Source organism: Pangasianodon hypophthalmus, chromosome 11 (genome assembly GCF_027358585.1).
Source record: "Pangasianodon hypophthalmus isolate fPanHyp1 chromosome 11, fPanHyp1.pri, whole genome shotgun sequence".
NCBI lineage: Eukaryota > Metazoa > Chordata > Actinopteri > Siluriformes > Pangasiidae > Pangasianodon > Pangasianodon hypophthalmus.
This window is the reverse complement of record NC_069720.1, coordinates 20,486,619-20,507,651: the sequence shown is the minus strand read 5'-3', so window position 1 is coordinate 20,507,651 and position 21,033 is coordinate 20,486,619. Positions and strand designations below refer to the sequence as shown.

At 37.3% G+C, this 21,033-nt stretch overlaps 2 protein-coding genes across 5 annotated transcripts; both read left to right on the top strand.

The window, feature by feature from the left end:
* The first annotated feature begins 147 nt into the window (after nt 1-147).
* On the top strand, nt 148-10,203 carry misp (mitotic spindle positioning). Of its 4 annotated transcripts, none has more exons than XM_034308904.2 (5): nt 148-330; nt 5,051-7,319; nt 8,842-9,041; nt 9,298-9,336; nt 9,418-10,203. In XM_034308904.2, exons 1-5 carry the CDS (start codon nt 271-273, stop codon nt 9,505-9,507), a joined length of 2,658 nt encoding a protein of 885 aa, XP_034164795.2. In that variant the 5' UTR covers nt 148-270; the 3' UTR covers nt 9,508-10,203. The 4 variants fall into 4 exon arrangements, with proteins under 4 accessions (XP_034164795.2, XP_026776872.3, XP_026776876.3 ...); XM_026921071.3 differs by lacking the exon at nt 148-330 and adding an exon at nt 1,668-1,815; XM_026921075.3 differs by lacking the exon at nt 148-330 and adding an exon at nt 2,875-2,942.
* Nucleotides 10,204-11,680: 1,477 nt separating this feature from the next.
* si:ch211-262i1.4 (thymic stromal cotransporter homolog) lies at nt 11,681-14,934 on the top strand. The gene is given in 5 exon segments (XM_026914628.3): nt 11,681-11,781; nt 11,878-11,930; nt 12,242-13,234; nt 13,482-13,565; nt 14,661-14,934. Coding segments are annotated over 5 exon segments (1,392 nt in total). The 3' UTR covers nt 14,822-14,934.
* The last annotated feature ends 6,099 nt before the right edge of the window (nt 14,935-21,033 follow it).

Here is a 21,033-nt window from a genome sequence, read left to right as displayed (position 1 = left end):
TAACTATTTAGTGAATCTTACACAATTAAGTGCTCAAATATTTAATCTTTCTGTGCCTTAGCTGTTACAAAAAGTAATAATGATCAGTGATATGACAACACGCACACACACAATTCCTTCTTCTTCCAGCGTGACCACAACACAATTGAGTTGAGCTTGATTGCCCACTGCTGTTCTACCTTGGAGAGTGTTTCAAACAAACACAAAAGGGTGCTGCATACCTCAGCACACACTCTCTGAAGAATAACACGGCGCAGACAGAGCAGAGACATGTTTAAGTACACACCTCCATGGCAAGTGCTGTGCCACAGTTTGGAGCATAACAGTAAGGTAAGAGAAATGTTCCACACACATGTATAGACACAACATGCTATGAGCTGTCCAGAGTTGTCCAGGGATCAGAAAATAGAAGCCTGTAGTGGATCATCTCATGTAAATGAATACAATATGTTCGACTCATGAATTAAAGTGAGCAGAATTTGCATTTTTGGCACTTTCTCATTCCTGTGAAAGAAAAATGTTAATGTAACTTCAGGAACAATGTTTGTATTGTTACACTATAAAACAATAGTGTATTATTACACTATTAAACACTATCTGATATTGATCAAATTTAAATGGCAAAACATTTTCATTGCTTACACTCTAAACTATCACAAATCTTTGCTATAGCATATGTCATATTTTATATTACAGTGATCTTCCACCAGATGTCAGGCTTTGTGGCATTTGCAGGATTTGTCATAAGAATGTCACACAGATGTCACGCAGAGACACACAGCAATATTTTAACCAATGCTGGAGCCAAATATTTTTCTATTATAATTTTTAACCTGTGCTCATCCATTTTTAGTTTTTTTAGTTTTAATCTGCACTTGTTAACTGTTTAGTCCCATTCCAGTACAATTCAAATGCAAAACCGTATAAACATAAACCACTTATATTCCTCAAATGAATTTTAATACAAAGCAAAAAACTGGAAAATTGTACTACAACAACAACAACAACAACAATAATAATAATAATAATAATAATAATAATAAAAGTGTACTTTTGCACACAGACAATTGTCTGATTTACTGCAGTAGCTCTTCTGCTTTTTTTTTTTTTTTTTTGCACATTATGCCGTATGCTACCTTTAATTTTGTATACTACATTGACATCATATTTTTGTACATATCATATTCATCATACTTACCCTATTAAGACACTTTAGTTTTCTACTTTAGAAAAGTTTATATTATCTTACTATTATTAGATGCAAAACTACACCATATACATTTTGCCATATCACTATAAGTTGACAGTGTACCACAGTAATAAGAACAGATACAATCCCATTTCTGCAACTATACTAAATAGTTCTTGTCTACTGATTAGATGTCATTTAATTTGTTTACCAGCTGTACTCTTTGAGTATATAACCTACTTTGCTTATAACCTACTTTAAAACATCCACAGTCCTTTGAGAAGTCAATATTTACAACAGTGGTACTCAAAAACACTGCCACTGTTTGAGGAAAGCTTTTAAAAATTCACTAAATTTAATCATGTGTAAGGTATATACAGCTGTTCTTTCGGCTGCTCCCGTTAGGGGTCGCCACAGCGGATCATTGGTCCGCATGTTTGATTTGGCACAGGTTTTTACGGCGGATGCCCTTCCTGACACAACCCTTCCATTTTATCTGGGCTTGAGATTGGCACGGGGAGTGCACTTCCAGTGGCTGGGTTGATTCCCTGCCTGGGACTTGAGCTTGGGCTCCTGTAATGAGAGCACGGGATCCTTAGCCGCTAGACCACCAGGGACCACGTAAGGTATATACAGTGGCGTGTGTAAATCATTGGACAGGGACCAAATTGATATAAAGCTATGGCATTTAAAACTATATTCTGCTTGTTTATAGATTTAAAAGAGCTTCAAAAATATCTCACAGTTCAGTAAATTGGTTTTTGTGTACATTGTTTATTAGGTCATACCTATGAAGTGACACATTTTTAATTTGACAATTGTAAAAACTAATATCTTTTAATTATTTGTAAAAATATTGGTGGTGACAGCAAGCAGGGGTGGAAAATCCTTGAGTAATCGTACTTTGTTTAACTGTATTTAAGTATTATTATGGGGTATATGGAGTAATTGAAAACTCTTACCTAATTACCAACTAATTGCTAATTTCTAAGAAAACAAAACATACTTTTTCACCCCTAAATTTTTATTTAGATCATCAAAGTACTCGTTACAAATTTTGAAGGTCTTGTCTTCTCTCATCCAGCCAAGGACTGTAGGCTATCTGTCAATAGAATGTGATCCCATGCATTTTATTTGTAATTTTATTTATACTTCAATTTAAAGCAGCCAATCAAATTAATCAATGCAGAGAGATACTACCATGAATTGTACGAGTTTGTCATTTGTGGTGACCTTCATCAGTTAAAAACTTACTTTTTACTTTTTAATACTTGACAACATTTAAAACTAGCAACTTTTTTTTGACTTTTTGACTTTTTTTGGCTGGATACTTCCACTTTTAACTGGATAAGTATAATTTCTCAGTCCTTTTTCCACCTTGGACAGCAAGATATCTCTATTGTTCTAAAGTTGTTACTGGTAATACACGGGAGTTTTTCTCCTTACTAAATATTTATATAGTATTTAGCTGTTTAGTTCTTCTACTGTCTATGGCATCTTTTTGTACATGTAGTATGTATGTGTGTGTGTGGTGTGTAGTGTGCATGTATCTGCATGCACAAGGCTTCTTTTCTGTGGTCTAAACAGCTCCCATTAATCTTAATCTTAACCCTTTAATCTACTAGTCTCATACAGACACTGTAAGTCTGTGTGGTGGGTGTGGCCAGTTGAACTTTGTCTGTAAATTTGGTACAATAAAGCCTGTAGGGAGCCAGACAGTGTGTGAGTGTATAGCTTGAGTTACTAACAGAAGGTGAGTTTCATGAGCTGTTCACTTTCATACAAATTCTCACTTTAGAATGTTGTTTTATGATCTTCATTGGAAATATTTTGTAAGTACAATATTCTGAAACACAGAGGAGTAATCATTGCTTGATAAGGTAAAAATACTTAATCCAAATGACTGATTGAAGCAATAATGGTGATATTTGATATAATGTATAATGTTAGAATTTCATTTTTCCACAGATATTTGTCTGTGGCATGCATATGTTTCTGCTTAGTTTCAGTTTAAAGGTTACATGAGGTGAATAAATCTTAATCATTTTAAGTAAGGGAACTCGGTATAAATGATTACTTCATGGTACAGTGATGTTACAAAGTCGACTAAATTCATGTTCAGGAAGTTTATGGTAGGAATGCTGAAGGATAAGGAGTGGTTAGGGAATCTAGCAATAAAAAAATTGCCATCTTTTGCCAAAATTGTTCATTTTCATCTTAATTGCAGCATTGTTAACATTTAACATGAAGTATTTATCACTGACAATTACATTGAGCTCACTTAGCCAAGTCTATTTCAATTTAATATTTCCTCTATATGGTGCATCACTGCTGCAGAGCTCTGCAGGAATGTTTTGAGAAAATTAGGACAACCCTTTTAAATGGTCTCATCCAATCAGCTGCATGTAGATGGAAAGTTCCAAGAAGTAGCAGTGCAGAAGGTTTATCAGGGGTGTACAGTCCACTGTGTCATGTGTTATCTAAAGAGCTTCGCTACATTCGGCTGGATCAAGTGTCTCGTCTTTATCACTGGAAGTATTGTTAGCATAAAAACAAGACTTCATTGCATTCACCTTGGTGTGGCATTTAATCTTTTCATTGTTTTGAGGTAGGTAAGAGACATGCACAACTCTGTACCACTAAATTTACCTTTATTATTTACTAAAATATTTATCTGAGGAACTTTATGTTTTCACATGATATCAGATGTTTAATCAAAATTGTACATAGACTTTAACTATATATATATATATATATATATATATATATATATATATATATATATATATATATATATATATATATATATATGTGTGTGTGTATATAAGTATATATACTTTAACTATATATATAAATTATATTATTGACAATAATTTGAGTGAAAAATAGAGCCTTTGAAATATTTACATGAATTTCAGAGTTTCTTAGTATTTGTCTTAGTATTAGTATTTAGTATTTGGTACATCCCCTTTTTGCTTTAATGACAGTGTGCACTCCTGGTGGCATGGTCTTCACAAGTTTGTGCAAAACCTGATGACCCATTTTGGAAAAAATCCATCGGAGTGTCATCTGAACACATGCTTCAGTAGAAGAGATTAGGCATGAAGAAAATCAGACCTTTTGTACAAAGCAGTTAACATGGTCAATAGCACAAATTTGTTTACATTAAACAAGATATTGAACATTTACTTTCTTTGTTTTAATTATTTCAAAATTCTAAAACTTTGTTGTTTATTTCTAAATTTAAATGAAAAAAAAAAAAATCCCAGATATTCATATATATATATATATATATATATATATATATATATATATATATGTATACATACACACACACACACACACACAGACACACACACACACACACACATATATAGATAGATAGATAGATAGATAGATAGATTGATAGATTGATTGATTGATTGATATCGCACACCCTGGATGATTTATCTTTTAGGCGTCCAGTATTTTTTTCTGATTTCAATGCAACCCCCTTTGTGTGAAATATTTTATTGTTTGAAAACTAAAGCTTACATTCTTTAAAGATAAAGAATTGTAAATGATTAAATGAGGGAGTGCTGATCCTCCTGGACTTTATTTGGTATCATGTGCTTCATCTTTAAAACTGAACTACCTGTTATAAAGTAAAAGTATTTCAAGACATGCCTTTCACATTTTTAGAAAAATTGCTCATCGTTAGCAATGTATAATCAAATGTACTATCTATTTAAAACACTTTCCAAGTAAATACTAAAATAAATCAAGTTAGTGGTTAGTGTTAGAATAAAAAATTGTAACTTGTTCAGCACAGAGTCAGTGAATGAATGCAGTGAAAATTAAAACTGTGTCCTGCTTTTACAGAGACAGTCAAACAGTCCTCAAGATGTACAAAGCCGAGGGAAAGGGAGGATTCTGAGTCACTCATATCAAACTTCTGCATCACAAGACTGTGTGCCTGTTGAGGACCACCAATTATCCAGAATCACCATGGCTAGTGTTCCTAAACAGTGGGTGATGAAACCTTTGACACCTAAATTAGAGAAGTCTGACTTCCGGACCTTGTTGAGCCCTGGCAGTGAGCAATATTCCTTAGAGAAGAGCTGGAATCTCAGCCAGAATGGGGATTCCCATTCATTCAACTTTGATAACATCTCAGTGTCCCAGTACTCTGAGAGAGTTATGAATGGAGAGGGTTTTGGGGATGTTGTCCGTGCCAGGCAAGTGGCTTTTTCTGAAGGCAGCAGTACCAGTGAGGACTGGCGGCCTAGTACCCCTAACAGCCCTGGTTCTGCAAGCAGTATTGACTCCCATGTGGGTTTCTACTCCTTTGTAGATGACCCAACAAGCCCAGAAGCTGAGATGAATGAGGTTTACATGGTCTCACCTAAGAGACAGGCCAAACTATCAACTCTAAAAGAAAAGAGCAGGTTTAAGCTGCAGACTTACATGGAGGAGAGAAGACCTGAGAAGCTGTTCCAAGAGACTAATGGCAATAACCGATACCATGTTGTTGACATATCAGGAAAGGACAATGATGAAGAGAGGCCAGATCGAATGGCGATCATCCGGAGTCAGGCACCTAAAAGGAGCACTGTCTTCAAAGAGGAGTGGAGTGCCTTGGAGAGCCTGGATCTTACTAACTCCCCCCAGCGTCTGGTTGAGGGATTTAGTCTGTGCTATAGCCCTGTGAGCACAAAACCCCTGCAGTCTGAAGCAGAGCCTGGCACCATTGACAACCAGCAGATTGACTTCAATGCAGCACGTAAACAGTTCCAAATGATGGAGCGCACAAAGCAAAACCCCTTCTGGAAGAGTTCTCAACAAGCGACACTTTCTCCACAACTACGGGAACGATCATTGTCTGCAGGAGCTAAACTATTCACAAAGGATGTTAGCAAAACTGAGACCCTAAAGGATGACTCTGGGAAGAGACAAGAGTACGAGGCAATCAAAGAGGATCTAGAAGCTAGGATTCAAACTAGCTTGATAGATAAAGTAGACTTGGGACTTGACAACCAAGATGTGGGCTCCACAAGTGTTGGACATTTATCCACTGAACCTTCCATGTTAGACAACACGTCTGTGGCTAGCATGAGTGAAACACCCATTGAGCGAGAGATCCGAATAGCTCAGGAACGAGAGCAAGACCTCAGGCGTTCACGAGGCATATTTTTCCCAGACACATCAGAGATGGTTGAGATCAAGACCAAACCTATTCTGTCCCTACCAACACCACAAATAAAGCCTATCAAAGCAAAAGAGTCCAACAGAATGAGCTTACTCATTCAACGTGAGATAGAAAGGGTTAATCAGAACCCAGGCCTTTATGACAGAGGAAGTCTACATAATCAAGGTGAGAGGAAGAGAACTTTTGGGTCTCTATCAGACCAACTAGACATTATACCTTCGAGCACAAGCCCAAGCATAAATCCCATGGGCAGATCTATTATTACAGAGGACACATCAATTACAGAGAACCCTGTGCAGGTAGAACAAAGGGAGGTATTTGACTCCAAGGAGTCTCTCTCACCCTGCTGCCCTCATCGACACCCAGATGATACAGTGATTTGGAGGGAAAGTATCGGAAAAATTCCAGACAGAACATTTGGAACGAGTCCATACACCAAGGAGTGGGCTGAAAAAGAAAACTCTAAAACCAAAACTGCAAACCAACCATTTTGGATGGCAGATTATAAGCCAAAAGAGTCACGGAGAACCTTTACCACAACGTATCCTCTTTCCTTTCCATCTGAACCTCTAAGTAGCAGCAGATCTACAGGAGCTTGGAGATCTCTTTCTGAGAGCTCAAATGAGTGGCCCCGCATGCTAAACGCCCCAGATATAATCCGCAAAGAGATTGAAGAGAGCCTCAGACGAGAGCAGGAGCTTCAAGAACTACGAGAAACAAGCAATCTCTCAGGTGCCTCAGAACCCCCATTGCCATCTTCTATCACCTCAGATGAGGTGTCTGGGCAAAACAATAATGACAAAACTCCAATAAACAGTTCTTATGACAATTTAGTGGTGGTAGAAGCTGTCCTACCACAAAAATCTACACAGAGGACCAGTTACAGTTCCTCCAATTCCTGGAATGTGGATCCCACCCCTGTGACCTGTACATCAGTGCCAGGTATAACAATTGATTGTTCAACTTCAACATGCATGATTATTTTATTTTTGAGTCAGGCCAAAAATTTTTGGTTTTACAGTAGGATTACCTGTGCAGGAAGCAGGAGGTTCACATTCTATTAGATTACAAGAGCAGTTCAAAAAACAAGAACCCTGATATGACCCAGTGATACCAACTATATATCTACAGATTACTCAATGTGGAATTTAAACACGGAAATGACAAGGAATAATAAGTTAGCTGGCTTGCCAGCACAGGATCAAGCTAAGTTTATGATCACAATTCAGTATCTATACGTCTTTGATCGTTCTTAAATTTTGTTCAAACATATATTAGGCTGCGTTTACATTTTTCACACTAGGTATCAGATTTCCTGAAAAACTTAAAACATGGTACTTTCTGTCTGAACCCACCCATTTTTCAAGTGATCAGAAATATTGTAACATGTGACTGACAGGTGTTTCCTGTTACCCAGGTGTGCCCTGTTAGATGTAGAATGTTTAAATAATTAATAGCCCTGAATGTCTACTCTTGGTTTGAGCCCTGGACTTTTGCCTGTGAAGACTGCATTTGTTGTTAAAAACCAATAGAAAAGCAAACTATTTTGAAGCTCAGAAAAAGAGGGAAATTCGATCAGAGCCATTGCAAAAGCACTGGGCATAGCCAATGCAGCTATTTAGAATGTCCTGAAAAAGAAGGAAACCACTGGTGTACTAACAACCAGACACTGAACAGGAAATCAACAGCAGTTGATGACAGAAACATAGAGAGTTGTAAAGAAAAATCCAAAATCAACAGTCAATAACATCGCCAACCTCTCCTGAAGAGGAGACTGAAGGGAGAAATCCCCCAAAACAAACAACAACGGAAAGAAGCTACAGAACAAGCCTGGAAAAGAAACTATGATTAAATGAAAAAATGAAAAAATATGATTGCAACAGTTTGGTGATGTCACTGTGTCGCTGGCTTGATGCAGTTAATGCAAGCAAGGGATATACAACCAAATATTAAGTGTTATTTATTTTAAGACTATCTGTTCCAATGCTTTTGCTCGCCTAAAGATTGGGTGGTCTGCCATGTTTTAAGTTCTGATCTATCGTCTCACATTCATCTTGTGATCTCAAACCCAAATGTCTTCAGTGTATAGCAAAAATGAACGAATTGGTCTTGCCGTACCAATACTTTCGGAGGGGACTGGATATGTGAATAAGCTTTCTGTTTCACACAGATTTACTGCAGGTAACTGATTAACTTTTGTGTCCCTTGTTTATGGACATCATCAATGTAGGATGAGAGAAAATAGCTTACCTAATTAGCTTCTGAACTTTGATCACATACAAGGTGAACAAGGAACAATGCAGCATCAAAAGGTTAATTATTGATCATGGACATGAACATGCAACTTAAAGATGGGTCTATATTTTTAAGGGGCTGTTCCATTATTATATCTGATTAATATTTCTGTTTAATTTGATTGTTTGTTTGATTAGCATATATAAAAGTCTTCATTTCTCTTCCACAGGCCCCCGTTCAAGACTTTCCTCTATCATGACAGCCCAACCGTGGACTGGTCCCAAGCACACAACCCCTGCGGTCCATAAGGCAGTTCCTGCTCTACCTTCTAGTCCATTAACTGAAACCTCCTCCCACAGGGGTCTGACAAAGACATTGCTGGATGACTTTGAAGAAAGACGAGTCAGACTGAAGCTTGAGGAGAGCTCTGTAAGTGAACAAGCCACTTTTCCCAAGTATTCACTGTTCATGCACTTTCACAAAGAATAATAGCTAGAAATCTCTTGAACTATGAATTGCCATTGACTGCGTAAACAACACGCATAGAACTTGATCAGACTCAACTACATTGAGCTAAAAGGACAATCAAATTAATCATTATCATTATATACTCAAATTTTAAAAATACACAGTAGATTCACAACCCCAAGTGTTTAACTGTGATTGGCTCTGTCTTCCTTTCTAGTATGCTGGAATTCAGCCTGTTGATGAAATTAACAACGAGGTAAGAGGTCTGATCCATATCTAACACATAGCGAATCTTTAGACCTGCACTTCCTCATTGGTGATTGTTTCTTTCCTGCAGGTTGTAGAAGTCACTCGTGTAACACGGCACAAAAACACAAGGGCTCTGCGGTGGGAAGCTGGTGTATATGCCAATGAAGAGGACAACTGAGTCTGGACATGCTGTGCGAGTGGAAAATATGCAGTCTTAATACTAATGCTAGTAGCAATGATCTCCAGACTTGATTAACTGGACAGGCTGGATTTAACTGACACCTTGTACTTACGGAGGCACCACCCTTTGGTGGCTCTTAACTATAGAGGTAACATGAATTCTCAAGGCCATCAGGAGATACAGCAAACTATGTCATGGTACGGATCGTGACTAATGAGCAATGGCCATTATTTCATGATTTGAGTGTTCTTGGGTGGAAACATGGTTTCTTTCTCAATGACAGAACTTATTTTTACTGAATATCTGACAGTCATTGCCTGATCATTGCCTGATGTTGGTCAGAGTGGTATAAAATACCCCAGTTTGAAGATACTTGCCAATAAATGTCAACTAATTCTTCAGTATTACCAGCAAATATATATATATATATGAAAACAACAAAATCTCTAACAGCTGTCTGTATTTTAAAATAGTCATGTTATATATATTTTTTTAATTATAAGGAAATTGCACTGATTTTATTTGTAAGTTTTAGTACAAAATCATGCTTCTTTTTTGTAAATTTCCTTTGTGATCAGAAGTGTTTCTTACTTGCAAACAGAAATCCTGGTTTTTAAGTACCACATATGTCTGATTAATGCAATATTAATAACAGCAATCCAAAAAATGAAAAAAAAAAAAAAAAATAGGAAGCACATAGAGTTTAAAATTGACTCTTCACAGAACAGGCTCTTCAGCAGGACATGGGTGGAATAATTTACCATCCAGCTCTTGACTAGGCTGTCTAATGAGTGACCTCAGATTATGTTTTGCAAAGCTGGAACAAGCCCTTTCAACCCTTTATCCTGTGTTCAGTACCAGCAGATTAATTTATAACCTACAATGAAAGATGTAAAGGACACATGCACTGGAATAAGTGAACAGTAGAGGGAGCAACAGTATTGAATTCAGTAGGGTTCAAAACCTTTAGTGTTTTCACCCATTCAGTGATCTCCTTTTAGGATAAGAATGTGGAATAATGTGGAACAGTGTAAGCAACAAGTGAAGAAGGAATTTGTGATTAGAAAAATGTTTGCAAAGTTAAACAAGTTGCTACAGGCTTCATTTTTGTGTCTTAAATCATAACCGATGTCTCTTTCTAACTAAAAAGAATGAACCAATTAAGAATCTACATGAATATGCTCATTTGTACACTAATGTGATATTTGTATTCATGAATGAAAATTTGATGAGTTGGAATAAAAAAAAAATGGTGAACCTATAATCTTTGGTCTTATTGCTCTTTATATGAACTAGGCATCATAAAGGATCATCTTAAGGCAAGACACTACAGGTAGAAACAACAATTTCTAGCAATTTTTCAGATTTTTGAATATTTTATCATGTCCTCAGTGGAAGAATGTTTATTTCACTGTTTTGTTTTGTGTTGTTTTTTTTTATGCCTACTCTTGTATCATTATGATATTCCTTTATAAACTGTATAACCTGCTAGAATGGAAACATAAGAAGTCACATACATTGTACAGAATTTTAATACCATTTTTTCTCAAAATCACAAAAAATATTCTATATTTAGAACCAAATTTCATTCAATAAAAATGTTCATTCCTATTCTTATTTAAAAGGATATTCCATAGGACAGTCCATAGGAATTTCCCAAAATGCTTATAACTCTTGGATTTGCATTAGATGTTATACTGAAAAATGCCAATAAAATAAAATAAAATAAAATAACATTTTTTAACGTGGTGTTTAAACAATACACAAATGATTTTTCAACAAAAATCCAAGCCTTTCTCTGGCACATATCTTAACAGTGGATTAAACATTTTCAAAAATTCAAAGTTTAAATTTTTGGTTTTATTCTGTATGCAAAGTATTTATGCATACATAATTAGACGAGACCTCACTGGCATAACTAAATGTAATTTTTAAAAAAAAATTTCCAATACAAAAAGAATATCATTAGTCACTTAGCAATGATTGATTATGAAATCTATTGTTTAAAAAATTACTCTATACACTCTGTTTGTTCATTCTGCTATTTAATGATGATCTCTGTGCTGTGATGCTTCTGTGAAACTCTGCCCTGTTCACTTCTGGGTATATGTGTAGTGAATAGAGTATGTTAGATGTTTGGGATAAGATTTCTAGGCAATATTGAGTCCTAATGCTGGCGGCTCTTCAACACAGCTCAGATTTTGCATGCTCTGCAGATAGAGAGGGCATCCCCTATTTTCCCCATCTTCCAATTTCACTTCAATTTCACAACTTCCTTCTTCTCTGGTAGTATTTGTAAAATCATTGTCAGTCTTTCTTATTATAGCTTTGGGCATTCAACCTATAAACTGGCTCCTTTACTTGTATCATTCCAGTCCATTTAAAAAAGGATACCAGAAAAGGCAAAGAGAGTGCTTCAGGTATGTACTGTTTTCTCAAATAAATAATTATCATTTGTTTTACACATTTATGATTAAAGAATAACTATAGCATCTTTAATGACTATATGTATGTATATTTTAAGGAGTATGTAAAGCATAAAGTCATTACTTAAAGCATAAATTCATCACTCATATCTAGCTATAAATATAAATAGAGAAAAAAAACTGTTCTTGTTTACAAGGTGAATCAAAAGCCTAGTAAATTTGTAATATTTTCAGAAAGTACATGCATTAGATAGGCTGGCCAGTATGTTTGACATGACCACTCTTCTTTGTAAAATATCTTAAAGGTTAATCATCCAAAAGACACCGCAAGATCTTCCAGACACATGTAATGGCGAGTTTTTTTACTTTAGTGGAACCAGTGGTGGTTATGCACAAACTGGGCAGCTCCTTTTTTGAGATGGCTCTCACCCTGACAGTGTACAACCACTCACTGGAAATGGCAGGTGGACATCCTGACCAAGCCCAAGCAGCTTCCTCAAGCTTCTTCCTCATCCACTCCATCATCTCGGCAGTAGCAGCCATGTTTTCCAGCGTCCCTCTAGGTCGCATCGCAGACCGACAGGGTCCTAAAGTGTTTCTGGTCATCCCTCAGTTGGGTTCTCTCATTGGAATGTGCTTCCTGCTAGTCTTCCTGTTCTACAATCTACCTGTGGAGTTCCTGTTCCTTGGATCCATGGTGTATGGCCTCAGCGGAGGTCCTCCTGCTTACTGGGCTGGTGTGCTGGCTTTGGCGTCGCTCACCTCTAAGCAGAAGCACCGCACTTTAAAACTCAACATTGTGGATCTCTGTGTTGGCATCGCAGGGGTGCTGGGTGGTCTGCTATCTGGGTACGTGTACCAGTTAGGACATCAAGGATTGGTCCTGCTAACGACTGCCATGCTCTTCACTGCAGCGGCGCTTTTTCATGCAGTGTTTCTTCTCTCCGGTTCAAGACAAAAGGATGATGAGAAGGAGCAGCTACTGTCAAGTGGTGAGAGGATGGATAAAGTAGCAGTAGGGCTGTTGATGTCAGCCATGGTGCTGTTTGATCTGGGCATGATTGGAGCAGAGGACATTCTCACTCTCTATGTGCTTAAACCTCCACTGAGCTGGAGTTCAGTGTGGGCTGGTTATGGCAGCGCAGCCACAAACGCCATGTATTTAAGCAGCTTCCTCGGGGTGCTGGCGCTATCTGGTGTGTTAGGAGATGCGGCCCTGTCTCTGCTCGGCATCGTGTCCAACTGTACAGGAATGGCTATCATGGCATTCACAGTGGAGAGTTGGGTCTATTTCATGGGTAAGTGAAGTGAACGGGATAAACTAAGCTTATGTCTTCCCAGAATGACTGAAACACTGCTCCTTGTCAAATAATAATACTATAGTTTCACTCTATCATTCACGTAATTCACTATCGCATATATTTATATGAGTATTTGCTCAGTTTATAAAAACAATGTTGTATTCAGATGTTGTATGCTCTTTATCCCAGTCAAACCACTGATGCTTATCTAATATTTTCTATGGACCTGTTTCCTGACTAACAGCACGAGGGATAATGATGTTTGCCTGTGTTCCCATGCCAACGCTGCGAGCGATGCTTTCCAAAGTTCTGGATGCACAGCAATATGGTAACTGAGGCATGAAAAGAGAAGCAGATTAGTTGTGACAAATGGAAAATCCCCACGTATGAGCTATATTTGAATGAAATAACTCCAGAGTGATGACATTGTATAGCAAGTTACTACGTAAAAGCAGACAGCATTATTTCACATGATCAATATATTGCAACATATGTGACTCAAAGGGGTTCAACGAGAAAAATGAGAACGTATATCGTATGTCTAAATATTTAATTTCAGTGTTCAAATATCAAATATTTAAAGTATAAAAGAAAGTATAGAGTAAGTTTAAGTGTTTAAGGTAGACTAAAATAAAATAAAAAGTAATACTAAAAAGTAGTATAATACTGATAAAATATGCCATATAACAATAACTATAAAAGAAGCAACCACTAATATAGTTGAAATATGTAATAGGAATGAATAAATAAACTGTTTTATTATTTTTATTATTGCTTATGACAGAACTTCACAAAAAGACACAAAACCATGAAATAAATTTAGACATATGGGGAAAAATTATTATATAAGTGTATAATATATTAGTTTATTAAATATTCAGATGACAAAAAAAATCCTCTAAAATTCAGATGACAAATTAAAAGAAAAAACAGTGTCTCTGATATACTGTGGGAGCATTTTAGATTTTGGTTCGGGTCCACTTGTTGTCGTAGAGGGAAGGGTCACTGTAAATCAATACAAAGTTCCTCTGATTGATCATGTTTGTGCTGTGATGAAGCGTTTCTAACCTGATAGAAATGATGAAGCCTTCCTATCCTGATAGCCTTTTCCAGGTTAAGCCCACCCCCATCCACAGGGCACTAGAGCTCACTGGATGGTTTGATGAATCACCAGAACCCAGTTGAACACCAATGGGAGATTCTGACCATCATCAAAACAGCAATCTTTTTGAGGAATGGTGTTTATCCCTCCAGTACAGTTCAAGAGGTTTAGAATCTATGCCAAGGTGCTCTGAAACTGTCCTGGAGGGTTGTGGTGGCTTGACACTTTGTGCTGGTTTTTCCTTTAATTTATCACCTGTCTGTAAATATATCCTGTCAACAGGTGAGAAACACAAAACATAAAGCTCTATCCCTATTTTAGGATGTGTTTTTGGGCGGCTACAGTTGGCTCTGGCTGTGACTGAACTTCTGTCTACAGTGCTCTTCACCTCAATTTACCCTCTCACTCTGAACCAGTACAGCGGCCTCTGTTTCATTCTCTCTTGTGCCATCAGCTACCTCAGCGTCATACCGATCCTGTGAGTTTCCCATTACACAGGCAAAGGTTTTGCAAAATTCAGTATAGGACCACCCGCTTTTGGCTCTGAAATTCTAGTACATGGTACATTCTGGTTCACAGGTAAAGTGTTAACTTACCAAAAGAATATAGAGAGTTGAAAAATAGTATGGCTTATCTGACTTTCTGACACTTTTAATCATGTAAAAAGCAAGTTATAACATGTATGTTGTACCTTTCACAACTTTAGACATGATCGCAACAAATTGTTTGGTATGCACTACTATTCTTTTCAACATAGTCAGCTTTGATACACTGTTAAAAAAATCCAAAATCCTTTCATAACAAATGCTATATACGTTTCTTTTCAGATACCTGAAGTTCAGGCAGAGGAGAACTGGGTACACAACTATATAAATAAATATATAAAATCTGTACTCCAAGAATTGCACTAGCTACGAGAGTGGAAAAGCTACAAACACTGTAAGACATTTTTTCAGCTGTTGACATTTCCCCAGGTGTCTCTGGTTCAGCTTGGGTGAATTTTGGGCATGGAGTAGAATGTCATAATATTTCAGTAAGCTGCCCTGCATCCAGACATACAGCATAAAATCCTGCACTGGGCATCCTACAGGGTTTTCCACCAGTTTACTAATTCTACTGCTCTCCGTCCATTTCAAATAATAATCATCATTATGATTCAAGCCACCAAAGACGCCTGAAACTCATACACTAAGTGAAAATTGCTCAAAAACTGGGGGTTACAATACAAGGTCCCTAGGTCCCAAGACTCCTTCCCAAAGGTCCCTAAATTATTGAAAATGAAGTTAGGCAGGGCTTCCTGTGTACCACAACTGAGGATGCTGCACTGCTGAAGATCTTCTTCTTCTTCATCATCCCTCTGAAAGGTCAGGAGGATATTAAGGATATCATTTCTGCAGTTCCTGGCATTTGAACTGCAGTGTTTTGTAGACTGTAAATAGCTCTTTGGTTGTGAATATGCTCAATGGGAAACCCTGGTTCTTAAGAGTTAGTGGACAACTTGTGCGGAAAGTAGAACAGCAAAAGGTCAGTAAGTTTCTTTGAGAAAGAGGGAGAAGTATCCGGTTTGTGGAGTAAAAGCCACTCCTGGAAGCTGCCACCAGTAATCACGAACTGTTCTAAATGGAACAATGTGTCATTTGGTTACTGGAAATGTTGGGACAAACATAAATGGCAAAAATGTACATATAGTGGGTAGATCATTCTACCTACAATATGTTATTTTATGAAACATTCATGTTGGATTCATCATTGTGGTGGTGTTAATATTGTTTACATTAAACCATGTACACACATTTCCAGACAATATTAAATATACAGTGAATATAAAAAGTCTACACACCCCTGTAAAAATTGCAGGTTTTTGTGGTCTGAAAAAAAAAAAAAGAAACTAAGGTAAATTACCTTTACCACCTTTAATGTGATATGGCAACCAACAGAATTCAAGTGAAAAACAAATAGAAAGGTTTTAGGGGAAAAAAGAAAAAAAAAACTTACAATAATCTGGTTGCATAAGTGTGCACACCCCTTAACTAATACTTTGTAAAAGCACTTTTTGCTTGGAATATAGCACTCAGTCTTTTTGCGTCTTTTTCTTTCTTCTCCTTCTTCTGATGCCATTCCTTTGTTGACTTGGATTTGTGCTTTGGGTCGTTTTTGCGCTCGAAGGTGAACATTTCTTCATTTTCAGCTGTCTACTTGAGGCCTGCAGGTTTTGTGCCTCTATCTTGACCAGAGCTCCAGTCTCAGCTGAAGAGAAGCAGCTCAAAAGCATGATGCTGCCACCACCATGCTTCACTGTGGGTATGGTTTTCTTTAGGTAATAAACTCGTTTTGCACCACACATAACTTAGAATTATGCAGAAAAAGTTCTACCTTGGTCTCATCAGACTGTAACACATTTTGCCACATGGTTTGTGGTGATTTCTGTGGGCTTGGATCTTTGTTTCATGAGAAAGGGCTTAAGAGATTGTTGTTGCATGCAGGAAGTGACCAGTACTTGCTGCTCCTATAATGTTGCCATAGGTGTCTTAGCAGCATCTCTGATAAGTTTTTGTTTTTCTATTTGTTTTTCACATGAATTCTATTGGTTACTATATTACATTAAGGGTGGAAAAAGATCTGACATGACTGATCACAAAAAAACTATAATTTAACAGGGATGTGTAGACTTTTATATCCACTGTGTATAAAAACGACATTTTGTAATAAATAATCATCTAACTCAGCGACACTTCTGCTGTAAAAACAGCCAGTGTTTTCACCCTTTTCTATAAGGCAATTACATATATATTTAATAAAGAACTGTGAAATGAGTGCACAAAATGGTATCTGTGAGTGTGCAAATACTATGCACTTAATCATGCAAAATATTGAGCTTTCTTCGTTTTGCCTGCTTCCATTGCTATATTTCTGTGGTATCATAGTGCTATTTTGTAGGCTTACAGCTAAATTACGCGGGTGGAAAGATGGCAAATTAATATGATTATCAGAACTAGGACTACTGATGACAATCAACCTCAATATATTTGGCTACTTATAAGAACTTATATGGACATTTGGCTTTTTCTCTTTTGTGTATTATCCTATTAGACAATACTTGTTTGATTGCTACATCGATCTTTAATATCAGTCTGATTTTTTCTGCTTTATTTAATAATTGACATTATCCATCTATAAAAAATAAACAAATAATAAATCATTAAAGGGGAAACAAAATCACATTTGTCTAAGTTGTCCTTTGCTTTGGAGGACTGCTTTAGCATTTTCCCTGTTCTACAAAAGAGAAGTGAAACACATCTCAGAAGATTTCTTAACCTCCTCCAGAGTGGCACATGGTCTCTAAGCAATGGATTGTACGAAGACTTCCAGATCATTTCATCTAAAGCACTGTTGTAGTTTGTGCAGTACACAGAATGAAAGTGATGATTCTTTCTTAACAGGAATGGTCATGTTTTGCACTCAACTTTTTGTGACTTTTGGATCTGGCAGTTCTTGGACCAAGCCCTTGGACACTCCACATATCTGCATTATTTGCCGTGACATTAGGGGTGGAGTTAAAGATCAAACTAGTGGTATGGAGCGCATACTGATTATCTGTGCATCCTTTTTTTTTGACCAGAGACTTAAGATTCAGGCTACTGAGACACACTTCTGAGTCAAAAAGCTTATTCTTCTTCTAGTAGGAAAAGTGCACATCACCTAAATAGTAGCCCATAAAACCTCCTTTGCTTGTCTTTCTTTTTCTGGATCGAGTTCTACTTATAATTTAATTCTGTGAGATGGCAAAAGGGCCGCAGGTAGGCATGCCTGCTTTCATACTGCCAGCAAACGGCGTAATTGAGATCCGTGTCTCTTTCTGAGATGCTTTCCATATGTGGCAGTTGAGCTCAAATTTGAGCATGACAGTGAGCCAATGTTACGTTTTTTTAAGTCAGCCAGCATGGCATCTGTTGCCCTGTGTCCATGAAACATCTGCCTGAGAAAACAATCAAAGAAATTGACTGAGCTAATGGAAACATAGCTCATAGTCAAACATAGTCTTTTTAACTCTTATATTTCATATTGTTAAACAAGGCTTAAATTTCACTTTATTTCAACTTGTTAAACCAGCCTTATTTAAATTCTGATCGAAGTTTTTGCTCTGTAAGCTACAAATAGGGACAGAACTCTCTAGGCTATATGTCTATGTTTGTTAGTCGTGAGATATTGGTTGTCATATCACTGCTATCATACTGGTTTTGGGAGGAGGCTCGGAGAAGAGGAGGCTGGTAGGATGTTGTTATAAACAACTCATTAGATTTTAATTACAATGACAATTACAATTAAACTCTATCATGTGTCATAACCTTGTTTACATATTTACAAAAAAAGGCCAAACCATAAAATATATTATGTCTGTGGTGTTTATGTCTATGGAGTCTGCTGAAAAATTCAATTTAGTTTGACCAGCTACCAGCTTCCAAAACACAGGCTGAGATTGTGAACCTATTAGATCACCTTTGTCAGCTGTTAAAAAGGAAACACTTTCTGATTTACTGCTACTAATGTTACATCATAAACATCAAAGAAAATAACACAACAGCAAGGCAATGCGAAGATTAGAAGTCTACCAGTTTGACCAGCTCAGCCTGTGTTTTGACAGCTGGTAGCTGGTTAGACTAAGCTGGATTTTTGAGCAGGGCGAAATCTTTCTAGTGCACTAGTGCACTAGCCTATATTGCAGTTGACACAGAAAAAAATTTGGTGCTGCTGCAGCACGGTGGTATGCGGTTTCAGTCATAAAGATCAGCGTTATGTTGTGAGGTGTGACTTTCTCCAAGAGTTGGTTGTTGAGTGTTTATTAGCGATGACCTAAACCTAACACCAGGTGTCACTCTAAAGAAAGCACCATGTGGAGGGAAAAATCTATCCATAACTCATCCAACAGTAATGTTTGGTTGAGAAGGGTTAATGGTCTGGTTTGGGCCATTGGCCCTTAGTTCCAGTGAAGGGTAATGCTAATGCTACAGCACACAAAGACATTCTAGACAATTGTACTCTGAACCCTGCTGAACACCTTTGGGATGAACTGGAATGTCAGTTGAGAGCCAGGCCTCCTCATCCAACATCAGTGCCTGACCTCACAAATGCTCTTTTGACTGAATGAGCACAAATTCCCACCGACACACTCCAAATTGTTGTAGAAAGCCTTTTCTGAAGAGTGGAGGGTGTTATACCTGCAGAGGGTGGGGGAGTTGGGGGCAACTGCATATTAATGCCCATGGTTTTAGAATGGGATGTTCAACAAGCTCGTATAGATGTGATAGTCAGATCTCCACATACTTTTGGCCATATAGTGTATATTCCATCACCTAATCTAATGCTCTTGTTAGGCCAAAATTTGAATTTACACAACTTCTCCTTTATCTCTGGGGCTGCTGATTGCACAAGACATGTTTCCTTTCTTTCATTTTTCAAATGAAGCTAAAGGCTAATGTTGTTAACAAATAAGCAATGCAGTTAATGCTACCTTCAAGTCCTCCTCAGATGTTTGTGCTTACTAGTTTGGAGGTCGTGATTACAATGTAGTGTGTATTGAGGTGATTTTGGTCAGGAAAAATGGATGGAGTGAGAAAACTTAACAAGAAGTTTATTTTGCCTAACTGAAAGAAGAAGCTTTTGAGATATATTGGGACATCATAGTTTCATTTTATGTTTTGACATTCTTCCCCAAACATAATTAAAAAAAAAATAAAAATTTTATTATTTCTTTTTTGCAAAACATCGGTTTAGGTGGTTTTCCTTATATACACTTTTAGACTGTTTAGAACCAGATTTGGAAAATATAATATAATATTAGAACCCTGATAGATAACGAAAAATATAAACCACACGATATATTCCATAAAAAGTGTCTCAAAATAACCTATAAACTTTCATTCATTCATACATTCATTCTCAGTAATCGATTTACTCCTGGTCAGGATCACTTTGGATCTTCGCCTATCCCAAGAACACTGGGCATGAGGTGGGAATACACCCTGGATAGCACACAACTCCATCACAGGGCATCATTCAGACATTTACAAACTCATTCACACCTATAGGCAATGGCAATCCACCTGCCATCATCTTTTGGGAGGTGAGATGAAACTGGAGAACCTGGAGGAAACCCACATGGACATAGGAGAACATGTGAAACTCCACACAGACAGTAACCTGAGCTCTGGATTGAAATGAGGTGGCTGTGCCACTCTCTGTGACACCATTTTATATTATTATAAATAAATACGGTATAATGGTTGGATGGGAATAGGGGAATGGTGGCCACAAGGAGGGCCGCAACACACACTCATTCATACTTTGGGGAAATTTAGACTAGCCAGTCATACCAGCATGTTTGTGGACAGTGGGAGGAAACCAGAGAACCTGGAGGAAATCCACACGAACACTATCACATAGACAGTAACCCAAGCTCAGGGCTAAACCGGGGACCTTGGAGCTTTGAGGCAGTAACACTACCCATAGCACCACTGTACCACCCACAATTAAACAAAGCAAAAAAAGGAAAATTAGAAATTAAGTACAACATGAATAGAAGAAAGGCATTTAGTATGAAGTACAAAGGTTAAAGCAAAATTGTAAACATAGGCATAAAATAGCATAACTAAACAGTGTTACAACAATTGTTAAAAGCAATAACAAAGTCCTAAAA